The sequence below is a fragment of the Dendrobium catenatum genome, unplaced genomic scaffold (genome assembly GCF_001605985.2).
Source record: "Dendrobium catenatum unplaced genomic scaffold, ASM160598v2 fragScaff_scaffold_220, whole genome shotgun sequence".
NCBI lineage: Eukaryota > Viridiplantae > Streptophyta > Magnoliopsida > Asparagales > Orchidaceae > Dendrobium > Dendrobium catenatum.
Window position 1 is genome coordinate 1,135,860 of NW_021318682.1, and position 21,379 is coordinate 1,157,238.

Here is a 21,379-nt window from a genome sequence, read left to right on the forward strand (position 1 = left end):
AAAAGCCTATATATGCTCTCCATTTAGGAGTATTAGACATCAAAAAATAAATTGAAGTAATCCTCCATTGTTATTTCATTATTTGTATGATTGTTAGCATCTCAAAATCTGTCATTCATCTCCTATTCATTTTATTTCGATGTGCCAAGCAACAGTTCATATTAAGGGTCTCTCTTTAAACCTTGTTATCAAGTGCTTGTTTGGTCAACATGGCTCCTTCAAAACTTCTCAACTAGATCATGTGCATCGTGCCTTATCAATTGATGAATCACAATATATATCATCACTATCTCTAAATCATGATTCCTAACATTGTGATTGTCGTCATTTATTAGCAATCTGAGCATAATTACATTATTATTCATGACACAATTCCATATTTGTAGATCCTTCAAGAACAAGCACCTCACTTATGCTCCCAATCATTTAATTGGTGTTATTCCTGATTCCCCTCTACCACTTCAAGATCTTATATAGATCTACTAACAAATTTTTTGTTATTTCTACAATAAGGAAAACATCTCTTAACTCTCGCACTTCTATAATGCAGTGGAAAGCAATCGATTGACATTCTCATTTACAAAATTATAAAGGCTAAAAAAGCACGTTATCTAGTAAAATGCCTTCACATGGGCAAATTCTAGAAGTCAATATACACAACGATCAATGATCTCCACCCATCATCCTTCAATGCCCATTTAAGTCTCCATCAATGATCTATTCAAATGGAAAGATCTCATAAAAACGATATCATCTCCATCAATCGTCACCTCTCACACTAAGACCAACTTCGTCCTTCATAACCACACTGACCTCAAGCTCTCCAATTGCAGCAATGGTAATGTCCACAAATAAATCCTTATAAAGAGAGGGAACCTCATCTTCGCATCTTGTTTCTCCCAAATTTAATAGATCATATTGTTCTCGTCCTTAAATCTATAGCCATTCATAGCACATAATCGTTTTGGGGTTCGAAGAAAAGAAGAACATCATTTCAAATCGCTCACAAATGTTGCCATCATCAATGAAATCAATCTCTTCAATCCCAACAACATCATTAATCCACAAAAAAAATCTCTTTATTTGCCTTAATTACTCCATATGTATCCCACTACAAGAAGTCGCAACGATGCATGACAAAACCACCTTCAAGTACATTGATCCATGAAATGGGTGCTACAGTTAAGGTATTAAACCAAACCACCTCAACAACATAGAATAAATGTTTAGTGAGTTTTCAAAAATAGTATGTGACATTTGTTAGACATTGACCAAACTCAACCACACTATAAAGATCCCAATTTGTTAGAACCAACTCAAACACATCATTATCCATTGCACATGAGATTTTAGTTCAAAGATGAATGCAAGGAGATTTGATGCCAAGCACTTGTTTGAGCTCATTGTCCAATCCATCCTAATAATAATCCAAGTATCAACTTCTACAATTTGACTACACATCCAACCAGCAACTACAATTTCACCATCATTTATGTCCACATTAGATAGATAGATAGATCCTACATTGATTTCTTCTATTTATCATGACTTGCTTCACAATTTGAGCTAGAGAACTAACTTGACTTTTGAAGGGGTGAAAATGATAATTCAGGTTTTTAATTTAAAAATATATTGACCTAAAATATTTTATACTAAAAAATTACTTTATAAGGCAATAAAAAAACTATTCCGAACATTAAATTTGTGTATTTAAATCCTATATGCAACAAAACTCATTCCTAATTTTCAAATCGAATCCGATTCAAACTTTTACCTCTAGATTCAAACAAAGAACTTAAATATTACTGAAAAGTAAACCTTAAAAGCTAATGCATACAAGCAACACCATTATTAAATATATAAATGATTTTCTACCAAATAATTATGGAAATATTATATTAATCAATTAACAAACTCTTTGCTAGAAACAAGTATTCATCAATAGGAAAATCAGTGATTTTATATACATTTTAACCTTCATTAAATTTTATTTACATTCATTCATCTATAACTTTGAAAAAGAGCCCCACACAATTAAAAAGTTGACAAAAAAAAAAAAACATAGAGCATTGGATCTTTATAAACTCCCAATATTGTTTAAGGTTATGAAGAACACGCAAATAACAAGCATAAATAATTAGGATAATTTCAATAATATGATGATGAGGATGCCTACAACACTACTGAAGAGAAAACAAAACTTACACAGCCCACCCAGAACTTGGCGTAGGAAGATGTAACAGTGAAGTGAAAGAAAGTACAACATATAGTGTTATTGAAATATGTCAAGCTAAAGCCGTTCCATTCATCTCTCTTGTATTCCCCTATTATCATGGCGTGGCGCTCGCTGGAGATAACCGTTGCCCTTTGGCCTGTCATTGTCAAAAGACCGGCCACCAAACCGACCTCTTGAGGCCTCTGAAATATGGCCTCCCCTTCCTCTGCCCCTTCCTAAGCATTAAGATAGTTAGTATTTTACTTGAGAAATAAGAAAAGTCAAATAGTTGACTTTGAATTTAGAAGAAAGTGAGGAAAGGAAATTTAAGAAATTAAGATTTTGTTTGGGATGGCTTTCTTTCTACTTCTTAAAGTAGCTTCCTAGTACAAAAAATTTAATTTTTGTACTAAGAAGTTGCTTTAAAAAGCAATAAGAAAGTCGTCCCAAAAGAAGCTCAAAACACTTACTTCCTCCTCGAGATGCGCCGCTGTTAGGCCTCCTACCCTCCACATGAATCAACCTCCCATGCAACTGAACCGGAGAAGCCTACAAAATAACAGAGCTTTTCTGAAAGCTGTAATTGCAATGAACTGTAAATAAACTCAGCTATCTTTTGTTCGGATATTCAGTGCTTTCATTGATTTATCAGGCAAAAAAAAAAAAAAAAAACAGGTTCTGAAAGTTGAGCAATGTAAGCAGAACAATTTATAAACCAAATCCATGAGTTTTTATTAACTTTGTCATTGATAGAAAATGAATCTTGGACATCTAAAGCCGAAGCGAATAATCAGATTGCAAAAGAATTTGTCTTAAATAAGACCCCCTGCTGCTATGCAAAGCTAATAAGTAGAAACAAGAGCAACGAAATAAACCTTCAAGGCATTCTGAACGCCAAAAGCATCTTCAAATTCGATAAATGCATAGAAAAAACCAGCCTCCTACATAAAAAAAGTGCAAAAGTAAATTAGCGATTCATAAAACTAGATTATTGATGCATTTAGGACCAAACTTTGTCAAATTACCTTGCGACTCCTGATAGTAACACCATCAGGCTTTATTCTACCAAAGTTACTGAACTCTTGCTCAAGGTCAGATGCTGAAATACTTGATGGAAGGTTTCCAACATAAACAGATTTTGAATCACCTGCAGAACAAGAAGTCTCAAGATCATCAATTGATGGGGAGAGGACACGCATAGGGTTGTAATTGAACCAATATCTTCGATAAAGAACTCAATACTAATTGGATTAAGGCTGCTTTATTTTTGTGAACTAGATTAATTGGACAAACTTGTCATCATCATATTTGTATACTCATGTTTTGTTTTCTATTTAGCAAATAGCCCGATATGAGTGCAATAAAAACCTATCCTAATCCAAATTTTTACCTTCACGTCCCTGTGGTTGCAAAGGGATGACTAGAAGACCTTATATATTGAAACAGATGGGACCATGGTTTAAAATTGCGCAATATGAGGCTCGCCTTGAGGCCCACCTTTGCGCAATTCCAGTAAAAAACGCCTCGAGTTTTTTTTATGAGGCTTGCGCCTCAACTGGGTTGAGGCCTGCTTTGAGGCCTGCCTCGCCTCACTGGCATGAGGCTATATTAAAACTTACATAAATCTTGAAGTAAATGGACGACATTGGACTCTATAAGAGAGGAGGAAGGGGAGAGAGCAGTTCATCATAATGATGATTCAAATGAAGAACCCCTTAGTGATGACAGTGCTGATGACTTGTGAGTTCTTATGTGATATGTCATTGCTATTTATTTTTGGAAATTGGAATTATATGTTAATGAAAAGAATAATGGGATTTGGGAAAGATAGAATTTTGAGTTTAACTATATTTCATGTTGTCTTATTATTGGGATATTTTGATTTCACTTCATATCTTATGTTTTTTTATGTTTTATATTATTCACTCATTAGTATATAAAAAATTTATCATTTTATGTTTACGCAATCTTTTGATTTTGAGGCTTACGCCTCAAAACGCCTTGCGGCTTACGCCTCGCCTCACGAATGAAAAACGCCTCAATACCCGAATACGCAATTTTAAACATTGGATGGGACCCCCTCAATCACAGGAGAGGATGGGTGTACTATCCTATAAATGAAAATTTTATGTATATTGATCAGCACAAAACATCAACAACAAAAGCAATTCTAGATTATTTCTAAAATTTTCAAATATATGGAAATATTTTAAAATTCATTTCACCTTTTTTTTTTTTGGTTTAATGTCTTAAAATTCATTGCACCTTTATTTTGTTTAATTGTTGTAATTTTTCTTTAAATTATATGACAGAAATTTTTAAAATTTAACTAAATAAAAAAATTTGGATTATAATTGGCCTGGTCTTATCATCTAGCCGTTACAAGGGACAGGAGTTTCATGCCCTGTCTAATTGGATTGAATCACTAAATAAAATAAATTTGATAGGATTCATCCCTATTACTGTCTCCTCACACTTTACTAATTAGGTTCTCTCTCTTGGTACTTCCTGATTTCTAACAAATTGAACTAGGTTGACCAATCAAACTGACTGAACAATGAACAAATCCTCTAGGCGGTCATATCACACCAATAAATATTAGATTGCCTTAAAACTGAAGAAAATTTGAAAGACTAGAAATTTAACAACAAAGCGTTGAACTAGTATTTGGTTTTAAAGACTAGGGTGCTCATCAGATGGTTCAAAATCTTCAAAAAAATTGTACAGCACTCACCCTGGGATTGTGTATCCACACATTGATGCTGAGGATCAACTAATACTTAAGAGCAAAAAGAGAAGTTCATATTATTTATTATACATTTTGATGGTACCAAACTTTTATTTTATTAAAATTTATTAGTTTATCGGTGATCTAACTATAATAGAAATATAGAAATTGTAATGAAAATTAGTTCACTACATTAATTAATTCAACTTATTTTCTGTTATGTTTTATATTGCATGATTTTATTTCTTTTTATCACTTAATTGCATCACTATTAGAAATATTACACCATTTAAACGATTATTAAATAATTTCAATATTTATTAAACTGTCACGATTCACCCCTCGATTTAATCTCAGTTGAAACATTGAACAATGTGAGTCATTTTTCTCGTATAACACACATGCGGCACTTCAAATAAACAACTAAAACTCATTTTTCTTAATGTGAGTATAAACACATACTAAACAGAACCATAGTTCATAGCTAGCTCTAGGTTATCCGAAGCAATACAATAAACAACAAGAAAATTATGAAAAAAAAAAGTGTGTATGTATGTATGTATATATATATATATATACATTTCATGCACAGTAATTTCTAGACGACAAATTTTGAAAGCATAAAATATGCATAAACAGATAATAGGCATTTAGTACTCAGTCATGCTGCAAAGCAAGGCTATCAGATAGATAAGCCGCATAAAAAGAACTGAAAGAACTGCAAACAACAACATCAACAACAAAAAAAGAAATAAAAAAGTTAAACAAAAGTTCTAAGAAGTCTAACCTTCATCTTCGAAAGTAGATACTTCATCCATCGCCTCAGAGCTGGACTTATCTGGCACATAAGGGACAATGGGTTGAACCTGTTGCTGAGTTGCCTGTGGTGCATGATGCCACTCTGCCATAACAGGACCCGTCTTGTTCATAGAAGTTAAATGTGGTGCAGCTTGAGCTTTTGAAGTTCGCAACTGTTGAATTTAACTCCATTACAACATTGAGTATTTGATTGAAGAGAAAAAAAAAAGTTTGATTTGATGCAAAGTATACAAAAATGAAATTTATAGGAGAATTTCTTGTACATACAATGGATGCATACGTATGCTTTGGTGGCTCCCCAACAGGCTCCTGTACAGGAGCAGGTGGGTCCTGTGCAGCTTTTGGCACACTTGAGAATGAACTAGTAGGCAGTTCTGCAGGAGTTTCATCAACTATTTCTTCAGGATCTGGGGCCTGATTTGGCTCTCCAGAAACACCGAAATTGTCAAGCGTATTATTTTCATCAGGCAGAGACGAAGAGATCAAATAATCCGTAGGAATATCTTCCTCAAGCGTGTAGCTGGGCACTGCAATATAATATTTAAAACTCAAAATTACTGTAGAAGAGCTAGGTTTTGAAGAACAAAATAAAATGAATCTGCCTACGCATTTACAATAAAACTAAGATAGTCTATACAACTAAAATTATAGTAAATTTGGGCACCAAGAAAGCTATCCCAAAAGACCTATTATTATACAAGGATCCATCGGATGCATAGGATGTTTGATTAAAAATACACGTGTACCATTTTGCGGTGATGAAACTTTTCTAGTTCAGGTCACAAGTCCAAGATAAACAATGACATACATGAGTGGTGTGAGATAAACAATGTCCAAGATTAACAGAGACGAAGCATGCAAAACAGCAATCAAATGTATATATGGACAACATGTAAAGAATATAAAAGAAAAACAAAACTAAACATGTTCAATAAGCTGATATAGGATGGTTTGAGGTTTAGATTTCCTAATGCAAATAAAATGACGCATTTAAAACAGATCACATATAGGAAATTAGGATTCATATATCAAAGACCACTAAGTTTTTTTTTTTATTATTATCAAAGACCACTAAATATGTAACACTTACTTTCTTTTAAGTGCGAACTAGAAATACAAGAGCTAAATCTCAAAAAATAATGCTCGTATAAAATGAAAAAAATGAACAACAAATGCCCGCATAAATATGAAAAATATGAATCCACACAAAATCAATGAGCAACTGAAATTTTTCCACAAGTAAAACTCCAGTTCTATCAAACTTAAACAGAATAAAAAAAAACTCTGGCAATTCAATCATAAGACATCTAAAAATAATAGATAATAGAAATAGTTCAACAAAATAGAAGAAAATTCAGGCCTTACACCAATACAAGAAAATAACATCCCAAAGAACTAAACAGTCGCAGTTATACCGCACTCAGTAAAAAATTACAACATTCAACAAACACATAATTTTGAAAACAAGAAAAAAAAATTATTTAATAAAAATTTGAAAACTTGCAAACCTTGCAAATTTATTTATAAACTTCGAATGCTTCATATGGTTCCCAAGGTTGCTCGGTTCACAGAGATAAACCTAAAATTCAAAATTTTCGCAAGAGATAGTAATAGAAAGAATGACGAGATAAGCAAAATCGAATACAAATAAGAAAATTAGAATTCTCATGGGAGGCGACAACAATCCCAGAGAGGATTACACAAATGAGAATTGTGGTAGTCCCAAACGTAGATAGGAAATAAAGAAGCAACTATACTCATAAAGATGAAATAGTGTTACATTCAGAGAATTGGAGAGCGAAAAGGCTTAATTTTATTGCACAAATTTGCCACTATTTATAATTCTATACAAGATATGTTAATAAAGAAACAAATAATTACAAAATAATGCATAATTGCTCTAATATAATCCTTCCTAAATCAGCCATCTAAATATGGAAGGAGATCAGCGTGATCCAAGTGAGCCACCCATGAATTCTCATCTTAGTCGTGGGATCAAAAAGCCAAGGGATGCCTAGGATTTAATAGGTGAGCCTCCCATGGATTCCCATCATAGACATGGGATCAAAATGCCAGGGGAAAACTAGGATTTAACACTCGCCCTCAAACTGGAGAATACAAATCCGTCATTCCTAACTTGGTAATCAGTCCTAGAAATGTAGAGTTATTGAGTCTCTTAGTAAGAATATCTGCAAGCTGGTCTTTTGATGAGACATGATAAATACATATAAGACCACTGTCTAATTTCTCCTTTATGAAATGTCTATCCACTTCTATGTTCTTGGTCCGATCAAGTTGAACCAAATTATGAGATATGTTGATTGTTGATTTGTTGTCACACTGTAACTTCATGTGTCCCACTTGATCCTTAGGTCTTCTAGAATTATCTTGATCCACAGTAGCTCACATATTCCTAAGACCATAGCTCTATATTCTGCTTTTGCACTATATCTTGTCACGACATTTTATTTCTTTCTTCTCCATGTAACAAGGTTTCTTCCAAGGAATGTGCAGTATCCTGAGGTTGATCATCTATCTATTAGTAATCCTAGATCCTGCATAATCTGCATTAGTATATGCTTCTGTGATTATTCCACAATCTCTTCTAAAGAGAATCCCTTTATCTAAGTTTCCCTTAAAATAGTGCAGTATTATGTTTACATGTTGCATGTGAGTCGACTTTCAATTTTGCATGAACTGGTTGACCATGCTTACACCAAATGCTATATCTGGCTGGTGTGGGAAAGGTAGATCAATTTTCTCACAAGTCTCTGGTAAGCTCCTTTATCTACATTTGGATCTTCTTTACCTTCCCCCAATTTGAGATTTGGTTCTACTGTTTTCGGTTTACAAGCTAGTTTATATGTTTCCTTAAGAAGATCATTAATGTATTTTTGTTGTGAAATATAGATTCCTTTGCTAGAGTGGGCCACTTCAATTCCAAGAAAAATCTTTAATCAATTCCAAGAAAACTTTTAATCAAAACACAATAAGACTTTCATATGCGGAAGACATTCAAGTCCAGATTGAAAGAGAAGATATGAAATATAAGGAAGGCGAGTCAAAGCGGAAACCTTAGCCGGAGCAATAGCCAGAGAAGCAAGGCAAAAAGGGGTCTCAGGCATTCCAACTACATGAACTCCAATCTTATCAATGTCACAGGGATAACGCGCACACAACCAATAGAATAACAGATAGAAAGAAAGAAGTGGAGAGAGGATCTACTTTGAATTGGTTGTCAGTGAATCCCAAGTATGACATAGATAGACAGGCTGGCTAATGTCTAACCCTATCGCTCTTACCCATCCACCTGACAGTCTACTCGACCAGCGGAAGAGGACTCCGTGCCTGCTTTCCCATGTGCTTTGTAAACACGAGCAGTTGAGCTAGTTACTTAGATGACAATCGCATAGAGCGCAATACCTGCCCTCCACAAGGCTTACCAGACTGAAGGAATGCTTCATTACCTGAAAAGAAAATGACTATCATGAGTTGTTGTTAGGTTAATCTGCGGTTAGCCTACCCTTTGTTAAAGTTCTCCTTGTCATTGGGGTTGTTGTCGGTTTACATTAATGTATTTTTGGATCTTCTTCAACTTTCCCCAATTTGAGATTTGGTTCTACTGGGGTTGTCGGTTTACAAACTAGTTTATACGTTTCCTTAAGAAGATCATTAATGTATTTTTTATTGCGAAATATAGATTCTTTGCTAGAGTGGGACACTTCAATTCCAAGAAAAAAATTTAATCAATCACAATTTTTGATTTCAAGTTCCTTTATATGTTTCCTTAAGAAGATCATTAATGTATTTTTGTTGTGAAATATAAATTCCTTTGCTAGAGTGGGCCACTTCAATTCCAAGAAAAAAAATTTAGTCAATCACAATCTTTGATTTCAAGTTCCTTTGTAAGACATTTCTTTAGAATTACTTTATCCTTGCTTCAGTTATAATGATGTTGAGAAGATTAAAAAAAATAAAAAAATGCCCTTGAAGGTATGGTGATCAGTGATAAATGGTCTTGTTATCAGAAAGATGATGTTGGAAAGACAATGTATTTAAAAGAAATTTTTTGATAATTTATAGTGGGATGATATTGAATACATCTTAAATTTCACTGATCAAATTTATGATATATTGACAGTCATTGATACTGATAAGTCTTGTTTACATCTTATTTATCATATATAAGATTCAATGCTAGCTAAGGTAAAAGAAATTATATATAGACATGAGAGAAATGCACTTCAGGAAAACTCAAGTTTTTTTGATGTTATTCTAGAATATAGATGGGGCAAAAGTCATACACCTTTACATTGCTTGGCACACTCACTAAATCCCAAGTAAATTTCAACAATTTTTATTATTAATTCACAATTTGTTGTTTAGTAATTATCTAATAATATTTTATTTAAATATTATATGAAGATATTCAAATAAAGAATGACTTCAAGAGGATTCTAAACGAGTTTCTCCATATAAAGATTTAGAAATTTCAAATATGAGGAAACATGTTTGAAGCGTTATTTTTCAAATGAGAAGAGAAGTATCAATATAGAGCTTGCTAATTTTTTTTAGGGAAATTTACATACATACCACTTTATAACATCCCATTTACATATCTAACACCTAAAACTTTAATATTACATGAATACCACCCTATATTATTTTAATATCAAATATACCACTTAAATTTCTTTCCTACCACTTATATATTTCATTTCTACCACTCATATTTGGTATGAAAATGAACTATGGGTGGTATGTATGTAATATTAGAGTTTTAGGTGTTAAATATGTAAATAGCATAGTATTAAGTGGTATGTATGTAAATCTCCCTTTTTTTTATTATTTGGAGGACTTTAGTGACCAAAAATCCTTGCGTGATAGGTGAAGAATTGATCTGAAAATGTGGTGGTTGATACATGGAGCTTCAGCACATCTACTTCAAATAATCACCATGAAATTACTTGGCCAAGTTTCATCCTCATCTTATTGTGAAAGAAATTGAAGCACATTATTTTATCCAATCAATGAAGAAAAATAAAATTACTCCACAACAGGGTAAAGATTTAATTTATATGTATAAAAACTTCGACTTTTATCAAGGAAAACTACAACCATGGTTTAAAATTGCGCAATATGAGGCTCGCCTTGAGGCCCGCCTTTCTGCAAGTCAAGTAAAAAATGCCTCGATGCTTACGCCTCGAGTTTTTTTTATGAGGCTTGCGCCTCAACTTGGTTGAGGTCCGCATTGAGGCCCGCCTCGCCTCACTAGCATGAGGCTTACGCCTCACGCTATACGTATTAAAACTTACATAAATCTTGAAGTAAATGCCCGACATTGGACTCTATAGGAGAGGAGGAAGGGGAGAGAGCAGTTCACCATAATAATGATTCAAATGAAGAACCCCTTAGTGATGACAGTGCTGATAACTTATGAGTTCTTATGTGATATGTCATTGCTATTTATTTTTGGAAATCGGAATTATATGTTAATGAAAAGAATACTGGGATTCCGAAAAGATAGAATTTTGAGTTGAACTATATTTCATGTAGTCTTATTATTGAGATATTTTGATTTCACTTTATATCTTATGATTTTTTATGTTTTATATTATTCACTCATTAGTATATAACAAATTTATTATTTTATGTTTACGCGATCTTTTGATTTTGAGGCTTACGCCTCAAAACGCCTTGAGGCTTACGCCTCGCCTCACGAATAAAAAACGCCTCAATACCCGAATACGCAATTTTAAACATTGAATACAACTTACATGGAAGGAGATAATAGAATATGATATATTGCTGGAGACGGATTTGAATCTCTTGAAGATATGAGAATATTAAAAATTGCTAATTTTTCACTTAATGAGCCTGAATTGGAAGCTATGATATTTATTGAAGATAATATAAAAGTTCAAAGATAAACCACTGAAGATATTAATCCTATCATTCCTTTTATTGAATAGTTGAAACTTCATGTGCTATATAATTTATGTTTTTGTTTTGTAGTTGTACTAGACATTTAAATCTTAATTTTATTTTGATATTATAAGATACAAGGCTAGTAGGCTACAAATGATGTTTCTTTCATTTTTTTTTTCATTTTAAATGTTATGCATTGATTGTTTTCTTAATTTTTATGTATGATTTATAAATTATAATATCGTGTCCGCGCCATACATGTATCCTGTATTTTTAAAATTAATGTGTCTCGTATCCATATCGTGTCATATCCGTGTCGCTGTATCCGAATCGATGCAGCATAGGTAATAACTTAAAACCTCACACAATAGCCCTAACTCTAGTTCAAGACACTCAATAACAAAGAAAATAAAACATATAAAGTATGGATTATCAATATAAATCACTTTTAAAGCTAAATGGCCCCTGAACATGCTATTAAATTTGATTAAAAAAATGGATAGACGTAAACCCCCAACATTCAATGTGAGGGTGAAGAATCATAGAATCAAATCAACTACGCATAAAAAATGTTAAATCAAAAGAAATAAAACCAAAAATTTAAGACCAAAACCTTTTATTAAGTCAACTAATCATAACATATCATATATATTTTTAAATAAAAATCATATCAACAAAAAAATAACTATTCCACAAAACAGCTAGCTAAATAGATAAAATCCTCTTATTGCTAAAAAAACCTCAGATGACAAAAAAAATAATTCTAACATAATGAAAATAAAATGATCAAGGATAAAAATTGCTTTCAAACATTTTCCTATAAAAATGTGATATTTCCACATTTTTATAATGTAGACAACAAATATTTGATAATATAAACAACAAAGCAATTTCATGGTTGTAAAGAACAAGATAAATAAATGATATTTTTTATCACTCTCAATAATCTAATCAGAAGTATCTAATCACAAATAGTACTGTGAATAAAAGAAACCATTATAGTTGAATTTTTAAATTTGCATTTTGAGAATTGGAAGTGTAGTACATGTCATTTTGAATCTAGATACATTTTCTGGCTGCCTTATTTGAACTTTAATGCATTTTATTTTTAAAATTAGAAAATTCTCTAACACTATTTAAGTAATGACTTCTTTTTCTCATTGTACTATTTGTGATTAGATACTTCTGATTAGATTATTAGGCGGGATCAAAAATATCATTTATTTAACTAGCCCTTTACAACTATGAAATGGCTTGCAATGTATTTGTTGTATACACGTTGGATATAGATACGCCTCTTATAGGCACGAATACGCGTGTCAGACATAGCTTTGTCATATCCAATTTAAATAGTATTTAAATTTGGCATGACACACGTATCAGAGATTCGTGTCCTGTTTAAAAATGAAAAAAAATGATAGATAGGCTCGATTTGTCTATTCATTTCCACAACCCGCTCGATTTGCCTATTCATTTATGCGGCTTACTCATTTCCGTGACCAGACCTTAGAGCTAGGGTTTTTCCATTTTTTGAAAGCGGCATTCGTCTTCTTCGTTGTCGTTGAAGGAGAAGCACACGAGAAAGCAAGTGAAACCGACGAAGCAGAGAAGCCGACGGGATAGATCCTTTGTCGACGAGGTGGCTCGATGACGCGAGCAATGAAGCCTACTAGAAGGTTCGTTCCTTCGTCTTCGCGTGCATCTTAGTCCCTTATATCAAACGAGGCCTTCCCTTTCTTCGTTTTTGCGTGAAGGTTTGTTTCTTCATCTTCTTCGTCATCCTACCTTCGTTTTGCATGTTAGCGCACTTTTTATTTTTTCCTGTTTAAAACACCTAAGCAATATTATTAGAATATCCTATTTGAACGGTTGCTTCGTAATCGTGAATTATATTTATTTGCTCACAGTTCGTGAATTAAAGGAGCTTATATGCACTGGGCTTTGATTGTCCAAAGTTTATCTCAATGCCATATGAACGAGAAATCTCACAGTTAATAAGTTTTTTACATATGCCAGATCTAAAAATTCTATTGCTTGTTTATTTTGTATTATAAGAAGTTAATCCAAATATGATATTTAAAGCCAATTGATCAATCACTTATTCTGTTAAAAGAATTTTAATTATGATCACTTGCATATGTTTGTAGATATTGGGAAAAGATAATAAAGGTTCAAACCACACATTAAGAGATTTGGAGAAGATATAGAGTAAATGTTTTAGTTATAATTTTTTCATATGGGTTTGGGAAACTATTTGAAAGATTAAGCTATAAGCCTATAACATATTTTCATTATTTTGTTGAATATTTTTTAGGCTTTCAACATTCTATTTGGAGTTCTAACTATTGAACCGATAATTTGTGTCAATACTTCGATTCTTTCGTAGGATAATCAGCTAGACAATTTATGATTTTGTTTTTGTACTAGACATTTAATGCTTACTTTTATTTTGATATTATAAGCTCCAAGGCTACAAATGATGTTGATTTCATTTTTCTGTCATTTCAAATATTACGCTGTGATTATTTTCTTAATTTGTATGTAAGATTTTGTTACGCCGGTTCACATTGAGCCGGCCCAGCCGGCCCCTTACAGGAGGTAGAACAGAGCCGCCTCCTCTCTGTTTCCGCCAAACAAGGTGGGGCCCGGCCATTTTTGTGATGTTCAAAATTGAATAGAGAGGGAGAGGCTAGTGTTTTGGGAGGGAAATCAGTTTAGGAAAGTGTTTGTATTAAAGTGCATGAGCGGATTAGGGAGAGGTTATGTTTTGATTGATTGGGAATTAGGGTTTTTTGGTGCTTGGGCTCTAGACTCTCTTGTCTAGAGATTTGGGAGAGACGATCCTCCCCTCGAATTGGGATCACTTGTATCTTGCTTTCATGTGTGTTGTGCTTTGTCTCGTTTATTGCAATCTATCGTTTAAGGGCTGATTTTGCCCAGATTTTGCTATCTTCTCGCTGTTTTCTTCCAATTTGTGATCGGTTTGCTTGCAAACTCAAGTATTCCCTTATGGTTACTTGCGAACTCAAGTATTTCCTATCAAATTGGTGTCAGAGCGAGTCTTGGGACCGGTGGAGGGCTGTTTTCGACGAATTCCAGCAGCAATTTTTTGCCCCAAAAAGGAAGAAGTTGCTGTTTTTTTACTCCAAAATCTTGTTTTTTTGCGAATATACAAAAGCCGGGTTGTGATGGCAACCAAAAAAGTGGATGCATTGGAGGAAAGACTTGAAGGGGAGATGAATCAAATCAAAACGACGGAAGAGGAAAGGATTTCTTCCATGGAGGGACAAAGTCGCCGACCTCCGAGATATGATGAAAAAAATGTTAGAGATTCAAAATCAAACAACGGCTTCAGTGGCCAAAGGGGTGGAAGGAAAAAATAAGAATTCAGAAATCCGTCGAGAGAAAGATGAGGTGGAGATCGTGGAAGGGGAAGGAAGAAGACCCCATCTGGAGCCTATCCAGAGGGAATAAAGAGGAGGTTATGGGGAGCGCCAAGAGGGATACTACGGCCGCCATGGTGCTGATTTTGAAGACAGAAGGGGGATTTCGAAGGGAGTTTGGGCTATGGAAGAGCAAGGGAAGAGCGGAACACATGGTGTGGACCGAGCACTTCGAAAAGGGGAAGTTATGGAAGAATCAGGGGAAATGGTGATGACCAGAAGGTGAGAAAGTTAAAGATGCCCATCTTCAAAGGAGAATATGCATATGGATGGATTTACAAGGTAGAGCGGTACTTTGTCGTCAACAGGTTGACGGAGGAGAAGCTGACAGCAACGGGATTGTGCTTGGAAGGGAAAGCCCTATCGTGGTTTCAGTGGAGAGACCAATGGAGGCCGATCATGAACTAGAGGGAATTTAAAGCCTGCATAATAGAGCGTTTTCAAACCGATCGGGGAGGAGACTTATATGAACAATTCTTTGCTTTGACACAGGAGGGATAAGTAGCAGATTACCGGGAGCAGTTTGAGCACCTAGCTAGCAGGGTGGAGCGAGTCTCAGATACAATATTGGAGGGGAACTTCATAAAAGGGTTGAAGGCGGAGATCCGAGCGCAGTGAAGGTGTTGATGCCCCGTGACTTGGGGGAGGCCATGAAGTTGGCCCAATTGGTGGAAAATCAGAGGAATTTGGAGAAGGGAGCCAGGAGTAGCAGCACCGGGGCACGTACAGGATGACGACTACTCATCTCACACCTAAAGGTCCTGCAACAAGAGGGAATCAAGAGGCTAACAAGGAGAAGACAGGAGGAGGAAATGGAGGAAACTTCAAGCGACTGACAGAGAAAGAGATGCAGGAGAAGAGGGCTAAGGGGTTGTGCTTCCGAAGCGATGAAAAGTACACGCAGTGCAAGGACCGAACTCTTTAGGTTCTCATTGTCTGCGATGACGAGGAAGCTGAGGGAGATGAGGAGGAGACAGAAGAGGAGATGGAGAAGCTACACTTGGATTTGGCTGAGGTCTCCCTAAACTCGGTAGTATGATTCACTACGAATCACACTATGAATGTGAAGGGAGAGATCGATGACCGGGAGGTTGTGGTGTTGATTGATAGAGGGGCTACTCACAATTTCATTTTCACCCAGGTCGTTGACCAATTGGGAGTGAGATTGGTGGACACCGGCTGTTACGAGGTGATGATGGGCACGAGGAAGGTGGAGAAAGGCCAGGGGATTTGCAGAGGAGTGCGAATGACGATCCAGGGGATATAGGTGAGGGAGGACTTTCTTCCACTGGAGCTTGGAAGCATGGATGTCATCCTGGGGATGAAATGGCTGCAAACTTTGGATGACACCAAAGTGAATTGGGGAGCACTCACGATGGAGTTGATGGTGGATGGAAGGAAGGTAGTGATTAAGGGGGATGCGGGGCTTTCCAAATCCATGGTTTCTCTTAAAACGATGGTGAGAGATATCTAGTTGGCAGGCGAAGGGTATTGGGTGGAGTTGCACAGTTTAGAGGGAGCAAGATTGGAGGAGGGAGGAGACATACCCCTCCCCATTCAGCCGTTGATTCAACAGTTCCGAGAGGTGTGCCACCTCAAGGATTGCCACCGCGGATGGAGCAGGAGCATGCCATTGTGTTGAAAGAGGGAGTGTCGCCCATCAGTGTCCGACCTTATCGCTACCCTCAGTTCCAGAAGGATGAAATAGAAATGTTGATTAGAGAGATGCTTGAGGCCGAGATCATCAGACCCAGCATCAGCCCCTTTTCTAGCCCTGTTCTGTTGGTGAAAACGAAGGATGGCAGCTGGCGCTTTTATGTGGACTACAAAGCACTCAACAAGGAAACTGTACCTGACAAATTTCCTATACCAGTCATTGACGAACTGCTAGATGAATTGAGTGGGACCGTGATCTTCAGCAAAATAGACTTGATATTGGGTTACCAATATATCTGAATAAAGGAGGATGTACCCAAAATAGCCTTCAGAACTCGTGAAGGACATTATGAGTTCCTGGTGATGTCATTTAGCCTCACCAATGCTCCAGCTACTTTTCAGGCCCTTATGAATAAGGTTTTCAAATCTTATCTCAAACGATTTGTATTGGTATTCTTTGACGACATCCTGATCTACAACATGACAGAAGAGGAGCACTGGAGCATTTGAAGAGGGTGTTAGAGGTACTGCAGGAGCTCCAGCTGAGGGCTACTTTGAAGAAATGCTGCTTTGCACAAGCCAGTGTAGAGTACTTGGGCCATGTGGTGTCAAAAGAGGAAGTTGCAGCAGATCAGTCCAAAATTGATGCAATGATAAGGTGGCCAACACCGAAAAATCTAAAGGAATTGAGGGGATTCCTAAGAATGACAGGTTACTACAGGAGGTTTGTGAAAGGGTACAGCTCCATAGCATGGCCATTCATTGTACAGTTGAAGGACGGGTTCCTATGAGGGGAGGCGGCCACATCAGCATTTGAGAGCTTGAAGAAGACGATGACTACAGTGCCGGTCCTAGCCTTGTCAGATTTCACTCAGACCTTCATTGTGGGGACAGATGCTTCCGGGTACGGGTTAGGTGCAATACTGATGCAGAGTCGTAGACCCATTGCCTATTTCAGCTAGGTATTGACTGCTAGAGCCCGACTGAAATCAGTATACGAAAGAGAATTAATGGTCATCGTCTTGGCCATCCAGAAGTGGCGGCCCTACCTGCTTGGGAGATATTTCATTGTCAGGACAGATTAGCGAAGCGTGAAATACCTGCTGGAACAGCGGATGGTGACGAAAGAGCATCAAAGGTAGTTGTCCAAGTTGCTAGGGTACAATTTTAAGATTCAGTATAGACCAGGGGTGGAGAACAAGGCGGTGGACGCTTTGTCCAGATGTATAGGGGAGCTGCAGATGGTGGCACTATCGGTTTCTTTGATGCTTGATTGGGTGGCTATCAGGGAAGAAAGTGCTAGAGATGAAGAATTGGGAAGGATCAAGTCAGATTTGCTGAAAGAGGAGGGTACTCATTAGAGGGAGACAGACTGTTGTACCAAGGAAGATTTGTGAAGCCCCATACCTCGATCCACATCTCAAATTTACTCCAGGAATTTCATGGAAGTGCAGTTGGGGGCCATTCAGGAGTGCAGAAGACCTACAAGAGACTAGCGGCCGAGCTTTACTGGAAGGGAATACATAGAGATGTAGAGGAGATGGTGGCAAGGTGTGAGAACTGTCAGATGAACAAATATTTGACTATGTCACCATGGGGACTACTACAGCCGTTGGCACTACCAGGACGAGTATGAGAGGAGATATCCATGAATTTCATAGATGGGCTGCCCCAGTTCATAAGGCTTCACAGTGATCTTGGTGGTGGTGGATAGATTGAGCAAGTATGTTCATTTCATCCCTCTCTGACATCCTTACCCCGCGGTGACAGTGGCTTCAACTTTCATTAAAGAGGTGGTTAGATTGCATGGCGTACTAGAGGCGATCGTGTCTGACAGAGATAAGGTGTTCCTCATCCATTCTTTGAGAGAATTGTTCAGGTTACAGAGGACAGTTCTGAAGAGGAGCACCACTTACCACCAACAAACAAATGGACAAACGGAGGTGGTCAATAGGAGCGTGGAGACCTATACTTGAGATGTTTTTTGTCGGAGACAACCAAGCTTTGGGCCAAGTGGCTGTCTTGGGCGGAGCACTGGTACAACACCTCTTTTCACTCGGCTGCACAGATGACTCCATTCAAGGTGTTGTATGGAAGGGACCCCCCTCACTTGGTGCACTTTGAGAATAGCAGTACTCCAATTTATTCAGTGGAGCAGTACTTAGAGGAGAGGGATCGAGTGCTAGATGAGTTGAAGAGGCATTTACTGAGAGCTCAGCAAATTATGAAGAAACAAGCGAATGAGTATAGGAAGGACATCCAGTTTGAAGTAGGAGAGAATGTGTTTTTGAAGTTCCGACCATATAGGCAAAAGACAGTTGCTAACAGGAGGAATAAAAAGTAGGCTTCAAGGTACTATGGACCTTATGAAGTGCTGGAGAAGATTGTGGCAGTGGCATATTGACTGAAATTACCACCATCGGCGATGATACACCGAGTTTTCATGTCTCGCAATTGAGGAAGGCCATTGGTGACTACACTGTCAACCCCGAGCTACCTGCGACACTCACTGAGGATTTAGAAGTGGTTCTGGAACCCTTAGAGCTGATGGGAGTTCGCTAGAAAGAAGACGGAACTAAGGAAGTGTTGATCCAGTGGAAGAATCTACCAGACTACGATGCCATATGTGAGCCATACGAGAGGACGAAATATTCATTTCCAGATTTTCATCTTGAGGACAAGGTGATTCTTTGGGAGGGCGGTATTGTTACGCCGGTTCACATTGAGTCGGTTCAAGGCACCGGCTCAATTTCATTACAGGAGGCGGAACAGAGCCGCCTCCTCTCTGTTTCCGCCAAACAAGGTGGGGCCCGCCATCTTTGTGATGTTCAAAATTGAATAAAGGGGGAGAGGCTAGTGTTTTGGGAGGGAAATCAGTTTAGGAAAGTGTTTGTATTAAAGTGCATGAGGGGATTTAAGGAGAGGTTATGTTTTGATTGATTGAGAATTAGGATTTCTTGGCGCTTGGGCTCTAGACTCTCTTGTCTAGAGATTTGGGAGAGATGATCCTTCTCTCGAATTGGGGATCACTTGTATCTTGCTTTCGTGTGTGTTGTGCTTTGTTTCGTTTATTGCAAACTATCGTTTAAGGGCTAATTTAGCCCAGATTTTGTTATCTTCTTGTTGTTTTCTTCCAATTTGTGATCGTTTTGCTTGCGGACTCAAGTATTCCCTTAGGGTTACTAGCGAACTCAAGTATTTCCTATTAGATTTATATATATTAATGTTGTATCCGCGTCGTACCCATATCCTATATTTTTAAGAATTGCAGTGTCCCGTATCCGTATCGGTGCAACATAGGCTAGCATGGTGATAAAAACATAAGCTCTGAAACCAATTTGATGCAGAAAATTTTGGGCTTACATTTCCTAATACAACAAAAATAATGTAAATGGAAATCATATAAAGAAAATTAGATTCTCAAAATAAAATACCACTAAATATGAAAAACTCACCTTCATTTAGTGCAAACTAAAAAATATAAGAATTGAAAGCAAAATGACAATGCAATAATCATATAAATCCAAGAAAATCAACAAAAAAATATTCAAACATGTAAAATAAGCAACAATTGAAATTTTTCTGCTGCAACCAAAATTCTAATTGTATCAAATTTTAAAAAAACAAGCAAAAAGTAGTAAGACAATAGAAATATATTTAGAAAACTTCGGATAAAGGAAAGAATACATCAAAATAAAAGAAAATTTGGGCTTTGCGCCAATACAACGAGATAATTTCTCCCATTATTAAGTAGTCATACATGTACTGCACTCGAAAGAATTATTAAATGTGCACAGATTGAACATTAAAATAAAGTATTTTTATTCAATAAAAAATATGAATAAATTACATGCCTCAAGAATTTATTTATCGAATTAATGTGGTTCCTAGGGTTGCAAAATTCACAAAGATAAACTTAAAATCAAATTTTATGAATAAGAAGGTGACAAAAAGGAGTTTGAATAGCCGGTAGAACCCGACACCAAAAATAAAAACAAAAAATTTCTAGGAGGCAACAATAGTCTCGAAGAAAATAACATAATAAGGAATTGCTATAGTTCCAGCAAGAAATGCACAATAGAGAAGTGGATAAAATCCCGAAGATGAAATAGCAACAGAGAAGCAGCTACAATACTGATCAGATAAAGCAACATAAAAAGCCACAAACCCGTATGAATAAAACAATAGTAATGACTCTACAGTCCTTCATAAAGATAACCTAATAACACAGTTAATCATAGAAACAAAAAGGAGGGGAAAAAAAGTCAAATTTCAAATCAATATAATTCATGATAAGGGCGATGCAAAACATTTTAAATAAGATGCACATCACAACAGAATGATATTTATTAAAAGATAGTCAAAAATTCATAAAGCCAAAGATGAATTAATAGTAATCAAAACAAGGCAGAAGAAGCAAACATGCAGCTTGCAGCAAAGCAAGTTCTGCAAACATTTTTTTTATTAAGTCTTCATTAACTAATACATGATTTAATTTATTCATGTTAAAATAGAAATGTTAATTGAAAGTGATTTTGAGGTTACAAAGAGTCAAAAATCTGTAGGTAAAACAGGTTAGTCAACAATAGT

At 36.2% G+C, this 21,379-nt stretch overlaps 1 protein-coding gene across 1 annotated transcript in view; it reads right to left on the reverse strand.

Moving 5' to 3' along the window:
• Nucleotides 1-2,050: 2,050 nt before the first annotated feature.
• The window catches only part of LOC110099791 (putative G3BP-like protein), a 33,403-nt gene continuing 14,074 nt past the window's right edge, over nt 2,051-21,379 (reverse strand). The window contains exons 4-9 of the mRNA XM_020827074.2: nt 6,030-6,289; nt 5,731-5,914; nt 3,241-3,362; nt 3,091-3,156; nt 2,686-2,764; nt 2,051-2,451 (exon numbers count right to left, since the gene is read on the reverse strand). Coding sequence (XP_020682733.1) covers nt 2,306-2,451; nt 2,686-2,764; nt 3,091-3,156; nt 3,241-3,362; nt 5,731-5,914; nt 6,030-6,289 — 857 coding nt within the window. The 3' untranslated portion in view covers nt 2,051-2,305. The remainder of the gene's footprint in view (nt 2,452-2,685; nt 2,765-3,090; nt 3,157-3,240; nt 3,363-5,730; nt 5,915-6,029; nt 6,290-21,379) is intronic.